General features: G+C 41.1%; 1 protein-coding gene across 5 annotated transcripts; it reads left to right on the top strand.

The window, feature by feature from the left end:
* The first annotated feature begins 166 nt into the window (after positions 1-166).
* On the top strand, positions 167-19311 carry LOC5518642. Of its 5 annotated transcripts, none has more exons than XM_048724583.1 (14): positions 167-316; positions 1694-2755; positions 5733-5876; positions 6287-6482; positions 6760-6841; positions 7211-7382; positions 7478-7616; positions 10928-11099; positions 14547-14851; positions 15306-15391; positions 15995-16348; positions 16984-17359; positions 17561-17752; positions 18912-19311. In XM_048724583.1, the coding sequence occupies exons 2-14, from the start codon at positions 1790-1792 to the stop codon at positions 19031-19033; spliced, it is 3306 nt and encodes a 1101-aa protein (XP_048580540.1). In that variant the 5' UTR covers positions 167-316; positions 1694-1789; the 3' UTR covers positions 19034-19311. The 5 variants fall into 5 exon arrangements, with proteins under 5 accessions (XP_048580540.1, XP_048580541.1, XP_048580543.1 ...); XM_048724584.1 differs by lacking the exon at positions 167-316 and adding an exon at positions 1596-1613; XM_048724587.1 differs by lacking the exons at positions 167-316; positions 1694-2755 and adding exons at positions 3759-4083; positions 4144-4863.
* Positions 19312-19818: the final 507 nt, after the last annotated feature.

The following is a 19818-nucleotide window of genomic DNA, read 5'->3' as shown; positions in this document are numbered from 1 at the left end:
GTTGTTGTTACATATGGCTTTCTGGCAGCCCAAAGGGGGGGTTTAAACCCCCTAAACCCTACCCCTAGATCCGCTACTGCACACCTTATCCCCTTCCCACGCAAAACAAAAGTACAAAAGCTGATGCGCACATAAGAAAGGCATGTTCTTCTAGAGCGTATAATTGGAATTCCTTTCAAGTAGCCTTTGATTTGATCAACACTGACAGCAATCGAGCGTATAATTCATCGATACAACTGATACAGATAGCGCAAGAGCAAAACAGACCATGATTACCCCCGACCAGCTTACAAACCCTTCATTTTAAGCCTATCAGGTAAAAAATGCGGAATTACATAAGTTTACTATATCGATTAAGTATGTTTAGAATCCTGTAGATATTGGAAACTATTTTATTTACTTTCGTAGCATAACAGGTCGTCCGTATAAAAATAATTCAGCGGTTTTACAACGCTGAAATTGGAATGGTCTGTTTTGAATTGTCGTTCTAAGGTTTTTAGTTGCTGTTAGTCGGTGAGTTTCCAGTGACGAATTTTTGTGCGAATTTAAACGATAATAAACCTAGTAAGACGCGCTTCGCTGGACCGGAATAACTGATTAAAATTGAATAGTCTTCTTGGGGGAGGGGTGATAGGGCAGGGTTGTCTAGTAGTGGAAACAGAGGCATCGGCAACTAATGTTCACCGTTAACAGATTAGAACAGATATCGTGTTTATGTGCTCTATTTTGGTTTAGGGTTTTTAGTATTCACACTTCCTTTTATAGATACAGAATGTTTTTATCCTAAGAAGTTTTTGGTGTTGTTTTATAAGTTAAAAAAAAATTATTCCATCTCTCTTGCAGTCCTCTTAATCTCTTTAGTATTCACATAATTATTTTTGCTGTTTCAAAAAAAGCACTTTTTTTTCTTATCTCACCTTTTCTTCTCAATGACGCGTTGCCACCGATACGTGGGTGCAAGTGATTGGAAAAAATAATATGATTAATGCATTTTTGACATTTCTGTTATTCAACATTGCTCTTTCCTCCTCCTCGCATCCCTTTCTTTTTCGCAAATAAAAAAAAATGATAAAAATAACACATTCTCTGTGAGGCGTAATAGGTAATTGATCTGAAGTCAGCAATTAGCACAGCTCAAAGATTTTTACCTCCTTCAAGACTTCGAGATAACAAATCCCGGAAGCGTGTTACAAGTAACGAGAAACAGACGGTCAAGATTTACTTATTTTTAAAGCATCAGGTTGTAGCGGTGTAAATAATCACAACTTGCTAGTTTGTTTGCTCATCTTATTAAGGATGCCGTATTACAGCAGGTATTTTTTTTATTATAAATTCTCCGCAAATTGAAAATCACTTAGATACTTGATAACATTGATTTTTCCATTGTAATGAATATCCAATGTCATTATACTTCTTTGCAATAGCAGGCGCACGTTTCTACGGAGATTGTCAGACTTTTGCCCTGAGAAACGTACTCTATTCAAAATCATTATTAATGTGTGGGCTGCTCTTTACAATTAACCAGTAGTTTTTCAATTCAGCAAATGAAGTCTTGCCCCGTCTCTTGTACTTAATGAATTCGCTAGGCGTATTTGCATATGCTGTAAAGACAGGTGAATTCCGATTTGAATCTGACATTTCGCTGTGACTGAGGGATTATGTATTGAGCAGTCTTTGCGGTTTTTCTTTACAGGTCAAAAGGTACAGGGGACTACATGATTTCCACCACCCTGTGAACGAGTAAACATCACCTACTTTCAAGCTTTATCTTTTTCGTCAGTCCTCTAATATGGCGCAAGGTTTTTTGACTGTAGCAATACTGGTTGGAGTTGTGGCGGTTCTGTCATATTATGCTTGGCAGAACGAGGAAGTGAAACTTGCTATAATAACAGCGAAGGAACAACTTTTCCAAGGGACTCCTGTCTCGTACGATAAAAGCGAGATACCAAGTAAATCAAGAACGGAAGGAGAAAAGAAAGAACATTACAAACAAGAGCGAGGGAAAGGCGATAGAACCGAAAAGAGCGATAGAGAACACAAAGACGACGAAACCGGAAGTCGGGGAAAAAGCGCGCAGGAAAATGAACAAAAAGAAAATGCCAAAAAAGCGGTGCCTAGGGGACATTTGAAATATCTGGGAGAACACGGCTCTCCTATTATACAGGGAGAAATCGAGGAACTTGACTTTGTGCCGAACGGGAAAGACTTTTATGAACACTTTGTTCGCCAGAGAAAGCCGGTAGTTCTGAGAGGCGCAATCAAAAACTGGCCAGCGGTAAAACATTGGTCAAATGAATCGTATCTCGCGGAGAAATACGGCGATATCATATTCGACGTACAATTCACTAAAAAGTATGAAACAATTTTACCAATAAAAAAGACAATGAACCTCAAGGAGTATCTTAAAATCTACAAGAAGGAAAACGTTTACCTGGACTGCCCCTTTCCACATAGCCCTATGACCCAAGACATTCTAGTGCCGTACAACCTACAATGCCCCGAGCTCCTTAGCGGAATCGCTAGTACTCATTTGCTTTTCAGCAGCGGGAACACAAGCTCTAGTATTCACTATGACGGCTATGAGAATCTGCTGAGCTTGGTATCGGGAACAAAGGAAGTCCTGGTCGCAAATTACTCCTACACTGACCGCTTCTACCACCGTAACTACACCACTGTGAATATCGAGGCTCCTATCGATCCAGAAGCAGTGGACCTACTCAGATTCCCCAAGATCGCCGAGGTGCCTTTTCACAAGGTAAGAATTAATTTCCAAGGATCTACAAGATCGCCGCATTTCACAAGGTAAGAGATCAATTTCCAAGGATCCCAAAGCTCCGACGAGGTGTGTCTTTCATAAGGTAAGACTGAGATGAATTTCCAAGGATCTGCAAGATCACCATAAATAACTATGAGATCACCGATGTGCCTTTCACAAGGTAAGGCGTCAATTTCCAAGGTTCCTAAGATTGCCGAGGTGCCTTTCACAAGGAAGAGATCAATTCCCATGACCCCCAAAATCACCGAGGTGACTTTCAGAAGGTAAGATGTCAATTTCCAAGGATCTCCAAGATCACCGAGGTGCCTTTTACAAGGTAAGAGATCGATTCCCAAGTATCGCCAAGATCACCAGGTGCCTTTTACAAGAAAAGAGTTCAAGAGTAAACAAACGATTGCCATGTTTTGATTTGATACTGGCAGCGGCATAGCCAGGATTTTTAACAAGAGGGAGGCCCAAAAGGGATTTTCAAGGCATTTTCCTCCGTATTTTAGATAGTCTCATATATTTACTGTATTTTTGGCTGATAAAGGGGGGTGGGGGGCTAGGCCCTGGCTACGCCCCTGACTGGCATCGCTAGGTCCTGGAGCTTCGCGTATTGTATGTGAAAAAGAAAAAAATTGCTTTTTACTTTGATTCCATTTACTTCTCTCATACTGCAGCGTCAGAGAAAATGCGTAACAATCCGTCCCACTTTATCTCAGTACAGTGCACTTCCGATATTGCGCACACCTTTATGGTCATCTGTCCATCACTTTCTAGTGAAGATGTGATAGCAAAATTCTCGTTTGCGTTAGTTTTTTAATATTTTCCTCACATTCTTTTCTCTCTCTTTCTTGTTCTCGCCATAAAGCTCCTCGCATGATTGTGAGCGTACAAAAAGCCGAGTTTTTCAAGTGCTCGATTGCCGTAAAGTGCTCATCGACGAACGTCTCACGCCATTTCCCAATCTCCCTCCTTTTAGCTACTCTAGGAACGCCTGGTGGATAACTGCAGCAGACGGTCCTGCAACTAAATAACGAACCATTGTGTTAGAAAAACTAACATGTAATGCATGCAAAGACATCTTCGATAGCATCACTTTTCTACGGTATTTATTCTGTATTATTTGGACGTTTTAGAACCCCAAGATCGTTGGTAAACATTGCTTAGTTCTTCATTGTTTACGCTCAATGGCGAAGTCAGGGTTTTTCCTGATCGCGTCTCTCGTTGGTTTATTCGCTGCAGCTGTGTACTTATGGAATAACGAAACACTTCAACAATACACCGGTATTTTACAAACAGCAGATACTCCATCATCAAGTCCCGAGTCAAAACGAGCAGACAAAAAGGCTTCCGTGCAGGCCGAGTCGCACAGTGCAGAAGGGGAGACTGCCAAACCTCCCAAGTTAGATATTACTGAATCTATTAATCCTCCTGCGACCCATGTTCCCTCGGGTCATCTTAAGAAGCTGGGAGAACATGGGTCACCAATCCTTTTAGGTGAAATTGAAGAGATAGATTATGTTCTAAATGGAAAGGATTTTTATAGCCATTTTATACGTCAGCGGCGACCAGTTATCATGCGGAATGCAGCGAATGATTGGCCAGCTTTCAAATTATGGAAAGATGAAGAGTATCTAGCTAGTAAATATGGTCATGAGGTATTCGATGTAGAGTACAGGAAGGTTCACAGTCCAACAGATCCGCCAGCAAAGAGGACAATGAATATGAGTGAGTTCCTTAGAATTTACGAAACACAAGATGTGTATATGGACTCACCATTCCCTCAGAGTCAGATGACAGAAGATCTGAAATTGCCATTTTGCCTTCAATGTGAAGAGCAAGCTTCACAAATCATCAGCACTCATTTACTGTTTAGTAGCGGTAATACAAGTAGTAGTTGCCATTATGATGGTTATGAGAATTTATTGACAGTTCTGTCTGGACAAAAGGTGGTTCTACTTGCTAATTATAGCCAAAGTGAATTGTTTCACTTGGATCTGAAAAAGACTGTGACAGAGAAGATTATTCCTCATGCACCTTTAAACCCAGAAGCCATTGATCTCATGCGGATGCCAAATCTAGCTAAAATCCCATTTCATAAGGTATGATTGAAATGGTGGTAGTAAACCATTGACATCATTGTTTGAATCTCTGCTCATTGTTCTTTGAACTTTTCTTGGTCAGGTCTGAAATGACATGACGGAAAAACATGACGTGACGCTTCAAATAAGCCCATTTCACATCGAATAAGGCAGAGAATTTCTCTCAGTACTAAGTAACTTATAGCAAATAAAATATCAAGTGCGACTTTTTTTTAAATTGATGTGACTTTTTGTAAAGTGTCATTGTAATTTGAGCTTTTCGTCCCTGAGTTGATACACATGGCAATGATTATCAAGGAAAAATTATCTTAAAAAGCCAAAATCTGGTTATGTGCACTTCAGCCTCACCTTATTTTTGTTTTAAAAATCAGTCCGTAATACAAGAAACCTATAGCCACTGAAGAAATTGTGTCTTCTCTCTATCTGGAATTGCAAATTGCAGGTTTTTCCGTCATGTTGTCTGAAATACACTCACTGGGATTGAAAAGAGCCATGATAACTAAGGGTTATATTTTCTGCCTTATAAGCCAGAGATACTTGGCTCAAATCAAAGATGATTAGATTGAATTTTTATTTTTAATTGGACTTCTACAGTACATGGAGAGCTGCATTTTCTTTATGGTTTGAATTACTTTATTGAATGGTTGTCTTGTCTTGCAAGTCAACTAATCAACCTTTTTTGGGGGATATTGGAGAACTCTAGAAATTAGAATTCATCTTTACCATCTCTGCTGACAAATTTCCCATTCTGACAATAATTTATTTAATTGTCTTGTTGTTTTTTTTCCAGGTGAAACTGAATTCTGATAATAATATTTGATTTTTTGTTTGTTTTCCTCTTCCTCCCTAATTTCCTTATTTAATTCCAGGTGACACTAAATGCTGGTGACATTCTCTACATACCACAAACCTGGTGGCATCATGTTCGCTCCTTTGACTCTCCCAACATTGGCATTGCTCTCTGGTTCCACATGTTTAAAGAGGAAGAAGCATTTAGTGAAGCTACAGAGGAGGTAACTACTGCTTACTTTTACAGGAAGGGATCCAGAATGGATTTTATTATAGGGGGGGGGGGGGGGTGGGGCATAAGTGTGAGGCGTTATTTAAGCAAAATAAAGAGACATTTTCTTTTTCTTACTAAAAAAGGGGGTTGGGGTGGTGGATACCCACACAATCCACCCCCGTATAGATGCTACAAGGAGCCAAACTTGTTGCTTTTTTTGGCTCACTATTTGGGTTAACCAACATGCACTACATGCAGATGGTGCAATAAGCTAGAGCAGATGACACATTATGTTGTGTAGAATGGCCCTTAGCTTGCTATAGCTTGGAGGGGTATAAGTGTATAACTTACTGTACTAAAGGAATAAGTACAACTTGTATACATACAATTTATCTAATATTATGCTTGATTACAATGTAGGATGAAGATGAAATTGATGCCTTGAAATATATGGCAGCATTTAAAAGACTTGTGGACAGGGCCCCTTCAACCATTGAGTGTCGCTCTCAGAATCGGCCTGTGTCTGAAGTCTTCTGGCCCAAAGGAGATGAACCCAATCAACCTAACAGAGAGGACCCTGATAAATGGACAACAATTCTTGCTAGTGGATACAAAAGTAAGGAAAATGATATACCAATACTGTACCAAATGGAAATGGATTAATGCTTCTCTATGTAAAAGCGCATTAGATCATATAGATAATGAATTTTGCGCTATATAAATGATAAAATTATTATTATTATTAAAATAAGCACTTATTACTCTGTTTTTTAATTGAGAGTCTTTGGGTCTTATCATTTATCATTAACAGAACCATCTGCGGGAGTATGATAACCATTGATTGCCTGTTCTATTTGTAAGCATTGATTACTAGTTCTATTCTTCTTGTATAGTGCCCATGCTTGGGTTTGGAACTGCTGGTTTGTTTGAAGATGCTCAAAAGTCAATAGTTGTTGCATTAAAAGAAGGCTACAGGTTAGTCTCAATTCTCTTCCATCTTTACAAACTCACAGCAGGTTGTTCCTAAGAAATTTGTCTGCTGGCTGGCTAGGAAATTGAGCCTTTAGATATAGCACAAAATCAAGTTTAAAGTGTTTATAGAGTCATAATTCAGCTGGCTTTTAGCTGTTCGCCAGCTGGGGACGGGCCATAGCCAGGGCCGTAGCCAGGGCCGTAGCCAGGGCCGTAGCCAGGGCCGTAGCCAGGGCCGTAGCCAGGGCCGTAGCCAGGGCCGTAGCCAGGGCCGTAGCCAGGGCCGTAGCCAGCATGAGGCAAGTGAGTAAAAGTATGAGACAATAGTATTCAGTATGCCATGATTCTAACTATTGTCATGATTTTTGCTAGAATGATTGACACAGCGCAAGCCAGGGGTTATGATGAAGCATCAGTTGGTCTTGCTATTAAGGAGAGTGGGGTACCACGAGAGGATATCTTTATTGTGTCCAAAGTTGAGCCAAGAAATCTTGGGTATGAGGACACTCTTCGATCAGTTGAGGAATCATTGAAGAAGCTTAAGGTAAAGTAAAAATTTGTTATAATGTACTGTACAAGCAATTGGAATGATTTGCAATCATTTTACTGCTGTTTATTGATAGCTCTATTGTTTTATAGACGTCATACATTGACTTAATGCTTATCCATGCTATGGAATGCGAGATGGAACCTGAGGCATTTTTGACCTGTGGTGAAGGGGAGCCAAGAGGGACTTGGCAAGACTCATGGAGAGCCTTAGAGGAACTCGTATCTCAAGGTAATATTCAGTCTATAACTAACACCAAATATGTATCAATTTTAGATTTGGCAGTGTGAGGGGCCCAGAGAAGAAGAGGGTTAACATAACAGGAAGAGGTGTCTGGGGTATAAAAAGACCCTAATGGATAACAGGCCTATAAAAGGGGCCCTAAGGGATAGCAAACCAATAACAAGGCCCTAAATAAAAGCCTTAGCCCCTGGCCCTTGGATACAATAGCACACCTATAAAAGGGCCCTAATGGATAGTACAGCTATAAAAAGGTCCTAATGGATAGCACACCTATAAAAGGGACCTAATGGGTAGCACACCTATAAAAGGGCCCTAATGGATAGCACACCTATAAAAAGGTCCTAATGGATAGCACACCTATAAAAGGGCCCTAATGGATAGCACACCTATAAAAGGGCCCTAATGGATAGCACAGCTATAAAAAGGTCCTAATGGATAGCACACCTATAAAAGGGCCCTAATGGATAGCACGCCTATAAAAGGGCCCTAATGGATAGCACAACTATAAAAAGGTCCTAATGGATAGCACACCTATATAAAGGTCCTATTGGATAGCACACCTATAAAAAGGTCCTAATGGATAGCACACCTATAAAAAGACCCTAAGGCATAGCACACCTATAAAAGGCCCTAATGGAAAGCACACCTATAAAAGGGCCCTAATGGATAGCACACCTATAAAAAGGTCCTAATGGATAGCACACCTATAAAATGGCCCTAAGTGATAGCACACCTATAAAATGGCCCTTAGTGATAGCACACTTATAAAATGGCCCTTAAGGATAGCACACCAAAAAATAGGTCCTAAGTGATAGCACACCTATAAAATGGCCCTAATGGATAGCACACCTATAAAAGGGACCTAATGGGTAGCACACCTATAAAAGGGCCCTAATGGATAGCACACCTATAAAAAGGTCCTAATGGATAGCACACCTATAAAAGGGCCCTAATGGATAGCACACCTATAAAAGGGCCCTAATGGATAGCACACCTATAAAAAGGTCCTAATGGATAGCACACCTATAAAAAGGTCCTAATGGATAGCACACCTATAAAAAGGTCCTAATGGATAGCACACCTATAAAAAGGTCCCAATGGATAGCACACCTATAAAAAGGCCTTAAGTGATACCACACCTATAAAATGGCCCTTAAAGATAGCACACCAAAAAATAGGTCCTAAGTGATAGCACACCTATAAAATGGCCCTAATGGTTAGCACACCTATAAAAAGGCCCTAATGCATACTGTAGCACACCTATAAAAAGTCCCTAAGGGATAGCACACCTATAAAATGGCCCTAATGGAAAGCACACCTATAAAAAAGCCTAATGGATAGCACACCTATAAAAAGGCCCTAATGCATACTGTAGCACACCTATAAAAAGTCCCTAAGGGATAGCACACCTATAAAATGGCCCTAATGGAAAGCACACCTATAAAAAAGCCTAATGGATAGCACACCTATAAAATGGCCCTAAGTGGTAGCACACCTATAAAATGGCCCTAATGGATAGCACACCTATAAAATGGCCCTAATGGATAGCACACCCATAAAAGGGCCCTAAGTGATAGCACACCTATAAAATGGCCCTTAGTGATAGCACACCTATAAAATGGCCCTAATGGATAGCACACCCATAAAAAGACCCTAAGTGATAGCACACCTATAAAATGGCCCTAATGGATAGCACACCTATAAAATGGCCCTAAGTGATAGCACACCTATAAAATGGCCCTAATGGATAGCACACCCATAAAAAGACCCTAAGTGATAGCACACCTATAAAATGGCCCTAATGGATAGCGCACCTATAAAATGGCCTTAACGTATAGCTCACCAATAAAAAGCCCTAAGTGATAGCACACCTATAAAATGGCCCTAATGAATAGCACACCTATAAAATGGCCCTATGTGATAGCACACCTATAAAATGGCCCTAATGAATAGCTCACCTATAAAATGGCCCTAAGTGATAGCACACCTATAAAATGGCCCTAATGGATAGCACACCTATAAAAAGGCCTTAATGTATAGCTCACCAATAAAAAGGCCCTAAGTGATAGCACACCTATAAAATAGCCCTAATGAATATACACACCTATAAAATGGCCCTAAGTGATAGCACACCTATAAAATGGCCCTAATGGATAGCACACCCATAAAAAGACCCTAAGTGATAGCACACCTATAAAATGGCCCTAATGGATAGCACACCTATAAAATGGCCCTAATGGATAGCACACCTATAAAATGGCCCTAAGTGATAGCACACCCATAAAAAGACCCTAAGTGATAGCACACCCATAAAAAGACCCTAAGTGATAGCACACCCATAAAAAGACCCTAAGTGATAGCACACCTATAAAATGGCCCTAATGGATAGCACACCAATAAAATGGCCTTAACGTATAGCTCACCAATAAAAAGCCCTAAGTGATAGCACACCTATAAAATGGCCCTAATGAATAGCACACCTATAAAATGGCCCTATGTGATAGCACACCTATAAAATGGCCCTAATGGATAGCACACCTATAAAAAGACCCTAAGTGATAGCACACCCATAAAAAGACCCTAAGTGATAGCACACCTATAAAATGGCCCTAATGGATAGCACACCAATAAAATGGCCTTAACGTATAGCTCACCAATAAAAAGCCCTAAGTGATAGCACACCTATAAAATGGCCCTAATGAATAGCACACCTATAAAATGGCCCTATGTGATAGCACACCTATAAAATGGCCCTAATGGATAGCACACCTATAAAAAGACCCTAAGTGATAGCACACCCATAAAAAGACCCTAAGTGATAGCACACCTATAAAATGACCCTAAGGGATAGCACACCTATAAAATGGCCCTAATGGATAGCACACCTATAAAAAGACCCTAAGTGATAGCACACCTATAAAATGGCCCTAATGGATAGCACACCTATAAAAAGACCCTAAGTGATAGCACACCTATAAAATGGCCCTAATGGATAGCACACCTATAAAAAGACCCTAAGTGATAGCACACCTATAAAATGGCCCTAATGAATAGCACACCTATAAAATGGCCCTAATGAATAGCACACCTATAAAAAGGGGTATGGCATACTTATATTGGATATGATGAGCCTTTATTGTAGCACTGAGTAAAATGTTAACATTTTCTACACCCTTAAAATTCTGGTCAATGTCTTAAACCCCCAAAAATCCATTAAAGCTCTATGTATCCGAGTACACCCCCTAGTGCTAGCCTGTGGCATTAGCTCATGAAGCGCTTGGGTTGTTTATAATTATCAGGCAAGATTCGCAGCATTGGCGTCAGCAATTTTGAAGTAAAGGACCTGAAAAAGCTGAAGGACATCGCCAAGGTTCCACCGTCTGCTATTCAGAATTTTTTTACTCCGTTTTACCAAGATAAAGCCACCAGGCAGTACTGCAAAGAAAATAACATCAAGTATATGGGCTATAGGTGAGTTTAGTATCAAGTATATGGGCTATAGGTGAGTTCAATATCAAGTATATGGGCTATAGTTGAGTTTAGTATTAAGTGTATATCTAGTTTATGGGCGATCTAATTGTACTTTTTGTCTGTAGCACCTTGCCTTTTTGTCTGTAGCACCTTGTCTTTGTGTCTGTAGCACCTTGTCTTTTTGTCTGTAGCACCTTGTCTTTTTGTCTGTAGCACCTTGCCTTTTTGTCGGTAGCACCTTGTTTTTTTGTCGGTAGCACCTTGTTTTTTTGTCTGTAGCACCCTGTCTTTTTGTCTGTAGCACCTTGTCTTTTTATCTGTAGCACCTTGCCTTTTTGTCTGTAGCACCTTGCATTTTTGTCTGTAGCACCTTGTCTTTTTGTCTGTAGCACCTTGTCTTTTTGTCTGTAGCACCTTGTCTTTTTATCTGTAGCACCTTGTCTTTTTGTCTGTAGCACCTTGTCTTTTTGTCTGTAGCACCTTGTCTTTTTGTCTGTAGCACCTTTTCTTTTTGTCGTTAGCACCTTGTCTTTTTGTCTGTAGCACCTTGTCTTTTTGTCTGTAGCACCTTGTCTTTGTGTCTGTAGCACCTTGTCTTTTTGTCGGTAGCACCTTGTCTTTTTGTCTGTAGCACCTTGTCTTTTTGTCGGTAGCACCTTGTATTTTTGTCTGTAGCACCTTGTCTTTTTGTCTTCAGCACCTTGTCTTTTTGTCTGTAGCACCTTGTCTTTTTGTCGGTAGCACCTTGTCTTTTTGTCTGTAGCACCTTGTCTTTTTGTCTGTAGCACCTTGTCTTTTTGTCTGTAGCACCTTGTCTTTTTGTCTGTAGCACCTTGTCTTTTTGTCTGTAGCACCTTGTCTTTTTGTCTGTAGCACCTTGTATTTTTGTCTGTAGCACCTTGTCTTTGTGTCTGTAGCACCTTGTCTTTTTGTCTGTAGCACCTTGTCTTTTTGTCTGTAGCACCTTGTCTTTTTGTCTGTAGCACCTTGCCTTTTTGTCGGTAGCACCTTGTTTTTTTGTCTGTAGCACCCTGTCTTTTTGTCTGTAGCACCTTGCCTTTTTGTCTGTAGCACCTTGTCTTTTTGTCTGTAGCACCTTGTCTTTTTGTCTGTAGCCTCTTGTCTTTTTGTCTTCAGCACCTTGTCTTTTTGTCTGTAGCACCTTGTATTTTTGTCTGTAGCACCTTATCTTTTTGTCTGTAGCACCTTGTCTTTTTGTCTGTAGCACCTTGTCTTTTTGTCGGTAGCACCTTGTCTTTTTGTCTGTAGCACCTTGTCTTTTTGTCTGTAGCACCTTGTCTTTTTGTCTGTAGCACCTTGTATTTTTGTCTGTAGCACCTTATCTTTTTGTCTGTAGCACCTTGTCTTTTTGTCTGTAGCACCTTGCCTTTTTGTCTGTAGCACCTTGTCTTTGTGTCTGTAGCACCTTGTCTTTTTGTCTGTAGCACCTTGTCTTTTTGTCTGTAGCACCTTGTCTTTTTGTCTGTAGCACCTTGTCTTTTAGTCTGTAGCACCTTGCCTTTTTGTCGGTAGCACCTTGTTTTTTTGTCTGTAGCACCCTGTCTTTTTGTCTGTAGCACCTTGCCTTTTTGTCTGTAGCACCTTGTCTTTTTGTCTGTAGCACCTTGTCTTTTTGTCTGTAGCACCTTGCCTTTTTGTCTGTAGCACCTTGTATTTTTGTCTGTAGCCTCTTGTCTTTTTGTCTTCAGCACCTTGTCTTTTTGTCTTCAGCACCTTGTATTTTTGTCTGTAGCACCTTGTCTTTTTGTCGGTAGCACCTTGTCTTTTTGTCTGTAGCACCTTGTCTTTTTGTCTTCAGCACCTTGTCTTTTTGTCTGTAGCACCTTGTCTTTTTGTCTGTAGCACCTTGTCTTTTTGTCTGTAGCACCTTGTATTTTTGTCTTCAGCACCTTGTCTTTTTGTCTGTAGCACCTTGTCTTTTTGTCTTCAGCACCTTGTCTTTTTGTCTGTAGCACCTTGTCTTTTTGTCTGTAGCACCTTGTCTTTTTGTCGGTAGCACCTTGTCTTTTTGTCTTCAGCACCTTGTCTTTTTGTCTGTAGCACCTTGTCTTTTTGTCTGTAGCACCTTGTCTTTTTGTCTGTAGCACCTTGTCTTTGTGTCTGTAGCACCTTGTCTTTGTGTCTGTAGCACCTTGTCTTTTTGTCTGTAGCACCTTGTCTTTTTGTCTTCAGCACCTTGTCTTTTTGTCTGTAGCACCTTGTCTTTTTGTCTTCAGCACCTTGCCTTTTTGTCTGTAGCACCTTGTATTTTTGTCTGTAGCCTCTTGTCTTTTTGTCTGTAGCACCTTGTCTTTTTGTCTGTAGCACCTTGTATTTTTGTCTTCAGCACCTTGTATTTTTGTCGGTAGCACCTTGTCTTTTTGTCTGTAGCACCTTGTCTTTTTGTCTGTAGCACCTTGTCTTTTTGTCTGTAGCACCTTGTATTTTTGTCTGTAGCACCTTGTATTTTTGTCTGTAGCACCTTGTCTTTTTGTCTGTAGCACCTTGTCTTTTTGTCTGTAGCACCTTGTATTTTTGTCTGTAGCACCTTGTATTTTTGTCTGTAGCACCTTATCTTTTTGTCTGTAGCACCTTGTCTTTTTGTCTGTAGCACCTTGTCTTTTTGTCGGTAGCACCTTGTCTTTGTGTCTGTAGCACCTTGTCTTTTTGTCTGTAGCACCTTGTCTTTTTGTCTGTAGCACCTTGTCTTTTTGTCTGTAGCACCTTGTCTTTTTGTCTGTAGCACCTTGTCTTTTAGTCTGTAGCACCTTGTCTTTTTGTCTGTAGCACCTTGTCTTTTTGTCTGTAGCACCTTGTCTTTTTGTCTGTAGCACCCTGTCTTTTTGTCTGTAGCACCTTGTCTTTGTGTCTGTAGCACCTTGTCTTTTTGTCTGTAGCACCTTGTCTTTTTGTCTGTAGCACCTTGTCTTTTTGTCTGTAGCACCTTGTATTTTTGTCTGTAGCACCTTGTCTTTGTGTCTGTAGCACCTTGTCTTTTTGTCTGTAGCACCTTGTCTTTTTGTCGGTAGCACCTTGTCTTTTTGTCGGTAGCACCTTGTCTTTTTGTCTGTAGCACCTTTACTTTTTATCTGTAGCACCTTGTCTTTTTGTCGGTAGCACCTTGTCTTTTTGTCTGTAACACCATGTCTTTTTGTCTGTAGCACCTTTACTTTTTATCTGTAGCACCTTGTCTTTTTGTCTGTAGCACCTTGTCTTTTTGTCTGTAGCACCTTGTCTTTTTGTCTGTAGCACCTTGTCTTTTTGTCGGTAGCACCTTGTCTTTTTATCTGTAGTACCTTGTCTTTTTGTCTGTAGCACCCTGTCTTTTTTTCTGTAGCACCTTGCCTTTTTGTCTGTAGCACCTTGTCTTTTTGTCGGTAGCACCTTGTCTTTTTGTCGGTAGCACCTTGCCGTTTTGTCTGTAGCACCTTGTCTTTTTGTCTGTAGCACCTTGGGTGGAATGTATGTGCGCGAAGGCTTCGACAAGAATCCTGTGCAGAACAACTTCGAATTGCAGCGTATAGGGGGAGTGTTTGACGCCACTGTGAGTCAAGTGGTGTTGAAATGGGCATTAGAACAAGACGTGTTGGTGATCCCGCAGTCCCGAACGCCTAACCACATTAGGACGAACTTCCACTTGGACCACGTGCAACTGGACTCCAAACAAATGGCGTATTTTGACAGCTTGGATGGCTTGTATTCAGAACAAGAGGACGAAGAGGTAGCTCCGGTTAGCACGAAAACCGCCAAAGGTATTGCATGTTATATCACTAGTTCTACTGACAGTTGAACGAAAACCGCCAAGGGTATTGCATGTTATATCACTAGTTCTACTCTAAGTTGAACGAAAACCGCCAAAGGTACTGCATATTAGATCACTAGTTCTACTCCACTACTATCCATATGATAAAATGTCAAATGTATCGGTTCCCCCCCCCCCCCCTGTTCTTAACTCTCTACACTAGGTTGACAAAAAAATCACATACATAAAAGCTCTATTTGTTACCTTGGCAGATAATGTGTAGTTCTTGAAGAGTAGCCTGACCACCATCGTGTTTCGCACTGGTCGTGCGAGACCTAAAATCACCTATTAAACACCTGTGAGCAGGCTATTCGGAGAGAGATGGAAAAGAGTACGCACCCACTTTAGCGCTTGCAAATCACGCTATTCGCACGAGTACCTAACTTTTGTATTATGATCTACAGAAGAGCCGAAAGCAAAAGAAGAGGAGGAACCCAAGAAACCTGTACGAGACCCTAGCATCATAGACAAGTTAACGCTGGTGAAGAAGGTGAGGCAGGTCAAACATTGAAAAAGCGCACTCAACAGGAAACAGGACTAACAACAAATATCCCCGCATCTAGTTATACACGCCACGGACTGGCATAGGAAAGCCACATAAAACCGTCAACACCACGGGGTCGTGTTAACGAAGGCCAATCACACCGCCTTTTAGCTCTCGCACAAAACCGACTCACTCAAAGAATCCTTTTCCATCTACTAGTTAGCAAGTGACTGAGATGCTTTCAATAAAATATCGTTAATAAGGTATTAGACTTTAATTATGATAGGCTATTTTGAAGGTTTCTTGAAAATAAACAATTGTAAACAATAATAAAGCAGAAGTCGATCGACCATAGTCGTAATTTAAAGGCGTGGAGTTAGGGTAAGGTATGGAGTTTATCAAACTTTTGTTCCGCGGCAATTTTCTTTTCTTTGCTTAGATCTCTGCTTAGAACAAAACTTCAATTTCACACATCCGTGAAATATGAGCCTTTCAATTCCCATGCGCGGATCCGTCAGATTTGATCTTTCTATTTCTCAGATCTCTGCATGGAACAAACCTTTCTTATAAGTACGAGCCTTCTCTGTGCCATTTTCTCTCCATGCGCAGGTTGATCCGTCAGATGCCACCCTGTACGTCAGCTCGGATGACCAAGTGATCTATGCCCTTGACGCCAAGACCGGGGACCTCATGTGGAAGTACGGCACGGCTGAAGACGGCGGCTCCATGTGTGCGTTCAGCCCTGACGAAACCGTGCTGTACTGCGGCACGGATGATAACTTCATACGCGCCTTTAACCGCCTCGATGGCACTTTGCTGTGGAAGTTCAAGACGGAGGGTGCTGTGACATCATCCACGCGAGTCGGTACCGATGGGACGCTGTTTGTCGGGTGCGTCGATGGCCACATTTATTGCATCAAGCCGGATGGGACACTCAAGTGGAAGAAGCACCTTGGGGACCAGGTACGGATACGCGTATAGTTACACTCTCACAAGGCCTTATGCCCTCCCCTAGACCGGTCCTTTTTGCTATGTTTGAACTTTTGATCCAATAATCCTTTACACAATTGAATTGATTGAAAATGGAATTGAATTGGTTATTGAAGTCGACCTCTTCATTCCTGGATAGCAAATGGGTAAATATTGTTTACTTAGTGCAAACGGACACATGAGTATTTTATGTGCGTCCGAATGAAATACTTGTGCCCCCTTTCTGATCCCTTCAATTCCCCACGCCCAAGAATGGTTTTCCTCTCCCTTCTGTTCACCACGCCCAAGACTGACATCCTCTTCCCTTCTATTGGCCACGCCCAAGACTGACATCCCCTTCCCTCCTATTGGCCACGCCAAAGACTGACATCTCCTTCCCTCCTATCGGCCACGCCCAAGACTGGCATCCCCTTCCCTCCTATTGGCCACGCCCAAGACTGACATCCCCTTCCCTCCTATTGGCCACGCCCAAGACTGACATCCCCTTCCCTCCTATTGGCCACGCCCAAGACTGACATCCCCTTCCCTCCTGTCGGCCACGCCCAAGACTGGCATCCCCTTCTCTCCTATTGGCCACGCTCAAAGACTGACACCCCCTTGTTGTCCAGGTTTGGGCCACGCCAGCCCTACAGGACGGCGGTCGTGTCGTCTTTATCGCCTCCATGGCACAGGAACCCCACAATGTGTTCGCCCTGCAAGGGGAGACTGGGGAGGTCCTCTGGCAGCGTCTGACGGGCGGGCCTGTGTTCGCCTCGCCGGCCCTGAGCGCGGATGAGAGCACTGTGTACGTGTGCTCGTTTGATGCGAATTGTTACGCGTATGAGAGTGCCACGGGTAAGATCATGTGGGTATTCGAGGCCGATGCTTCGTTCCAGTCGTCCCCAGCCCTGAGCAAGTCTAGAGGACTCATGTTCGTCACCTCAACTGAGGGCAATATGTTCTGTGTTCGACTGAGTGATGGCAAGATTCAATGGATCCATAAATGTGAGTAGCTTATTCATTCTTTTCAAGCAAAGTTTTATTGAGGACATTTATGTGAAAGAGATTGGGGGAAAAACTCTGTCTGTTTTACTGCATAATCTTAAGTCCAGTGTAGATAATCGGATGATGAAATGTGCGCTTTGAAAAATTTTCCAAGAAAGGCCGTTGCCAAGAGTGACCGTAATTATATGTTGTTTGTTTTAGCCAAGGGCGAGTTTTTCTCCACTGCGTTTGTGGCCGCGGATAACCGAGTGTACGTGGGGTCTGGGACGGGAAATGTCTTGGCCCTCAACCAATCAGATGGCTCTCTTATCTGGTCCTTCAAGACGGAGACAGACGATATGGTGTACTCTTCACCCAAGATGACGAAAGACGGCACTCTTTATATCGGCGGAGGTAGGTTCCAGGCTACTCGCGCCAATATGAGGTAAAACCGGAAGCTGATAGGGGGCTGATTTCTAGATCTTTCCGCGGGAAGAGCGCGCACCAATATCCGGGACATTGCGAATCCTGTATCTGTTAGTTATTATATTTATTCATTTTAATGAAAGACTTTTATCACATTATTCAAATAAAAAATAAGTGGATAAAGGCTACTGTTACTTACAATTATTAAATGTTTTTTTAGTTCTAGTGGATGGCTATTTGAACGATTTGTTGTTTTTTCTAGTGGATGGCTATTTGTACGATAATATCTTTTAACTGATTATTTTTTTATTCTAGTGGTTGGCTATTTGTACGATGACATCTTTTAACTGATTATTTTTTAATCTAGTGGTTGGCTATTTGTACGATGACATCTTTTAACTGATCATTTTTAATTCTAGTGGATGGCTATTTGTACGATGACATCTTTTAACTGATCATTTTACATTCTAGTGGATGGCTATTTGTACGATGACATCTTTTAACTGATCATTTTACATTCTAGTGGATGGCTATTTGTACGATGACATCTTTTAACTGATCATTTTACATTCTAGTGGATGGCTATTTGTACGATGACATCTTTTAACTGATCATTTTACATTCTAGTGGATGGCTATTTGTACGATGACATCTTTTAACTGATCATTTTACATGCTAGTGGATGGCTATTTGTACGATGACATCTTTTAACTGATCATTTTACATTCTAGTGGATGGCTATTTGTACGATGACATCTTTTAACTGATCATTTTACATTCTAGTGGATGGCTATTTGTACGATGACATCTTTTAACTGATCATTTTTAATTCTAGTGGATGGCTATTTGTACGATGACATCTTTTAACTGATCATTTTACATTCTAGTGGATGGCTATTTGTACGATGACATCTTTTAACTGATCATTTTACATTCTAGTGGATGGCTATTTGTACGATGACATCTTTTAACTGATCATTTTACATTCTAGTGGATGGCTATTTGTACGATGACATCTTTTAACTGATCATTTTTAATTCTAGTGGATGGCTATTTGTACGATGGCATCTTTTAACTGATCATTTTACATTCTAGTGGATGGCTATTTGTACGATGACATCTTTTAACTGATCATTTTACATTCTAGTGGATGGCTATTTGTATGCCCTCAAGGCAGAGGACGGCAAGCTCCTGTGGAAGTTCAAGACGAATGGCCCCCTTGTGGGTACTGTCCGGATACCACGTGACCATGCTATGGAGGAGGACTGAGCAAGAGCCCATGAACTCGACAAAGCGCCGATAATTAATTTATGAAAATAAGTAATATATTTGAGCCACTCTAAAGCAAGAAAGTTGTTTTTATCTAGTTCGGTAAAGAAAAGACATGTGAGGTACTATTTGAGTATGGAAAGAGAAAAGAAAGATAAATCTTTTCCACATCAAAGTAAATAAATAGAAGTTTTCCGCAAATAATCGAATCCTTTTAGGCTTGGACTAATCTTTGAAATATAAATGATATTTTTATAGAATAAAAGTAATTATCATAATTCCCTTTCATATAACATATGTTCGCTCGCCTTAGAACGACGCCTGCCTAAAAACGCTTGCGAGGAAGGCTACATTTTTTACCCTGGGTAACAGAGCCTTCAGACTTTTCTCATCCATGACGCTCAGCCAAAATGCCGTGATGTCGGTATACACCTATCTCAAATAAGGTTGCACTTTGAGGATCTGTATATCGTAACCCGCAGTGCTTCATGGGTATCAAGCAAATAAGCAAATAAGCGTGAATAAAATGTAAATCTGTAGAATTCTTGTTTATGTAATCTATGAAAAACGAGTGCGAGTGTTTCATCAGGGATTTCAAACACCGAGAGAGATGAAAGCATGAGGCCGAGTGCTTTTATCGTGTCGAGGTGTTTGGAATCCCTGATGAAAAACGAAGCAAGAGTTTTTTATATGGCTTCTCAAAGTATTCACCAAAGAATGTCACGATGTAGTCGCAATTTTGCCCTTATTGTAAAAGGAGGCATGAACGGAACGCAAAACTGCGT

This window comes from Nematostella vectensis, chromosome 3, assembly GCF_932526225.1.
Source record: "Nematostella vectensis chromosome 3, jaNemVect1.1, whole genome shotgun sequence".
In the NCBI taxonomy this organism is placed as follows: Eukaryota; Metazoa; Cnidaria; class Anthozoa; order Actiniaria; family Edwardsiidae; genus Nematostella; species Nematostella vectensis.
Note: the sequence above shows the minus strand (reverse complement) of the source record. Positions and strands in the feature narration are given on the sequence as shown.

Excerpts from the sequence above, each read along its gene's own strand:
- LOC5518642 (XM_048724583.1), top strand. The coding sequence starts at position 1,790 with ATGGCGCAAGGTTTTTTGACTGTAGCAATACTGGTTGGAGTTGTGGCG. Across the intron at positions 2,756-5,732 it reads CCGAGGTGCCTTTTCACAAG|GTGACACTAAATGCTGGTGA; the intron begins GTAAGAATTAAT and ends ATTTAATTCCAG. Across the intron at positions 17,753-18,911 it reads CACTCTTTATATCGGCGGAG|TGGATGGCTATTTGTATGCC; the intron begins GTAGGTTCCAGG and ends TTTACATTCTAG.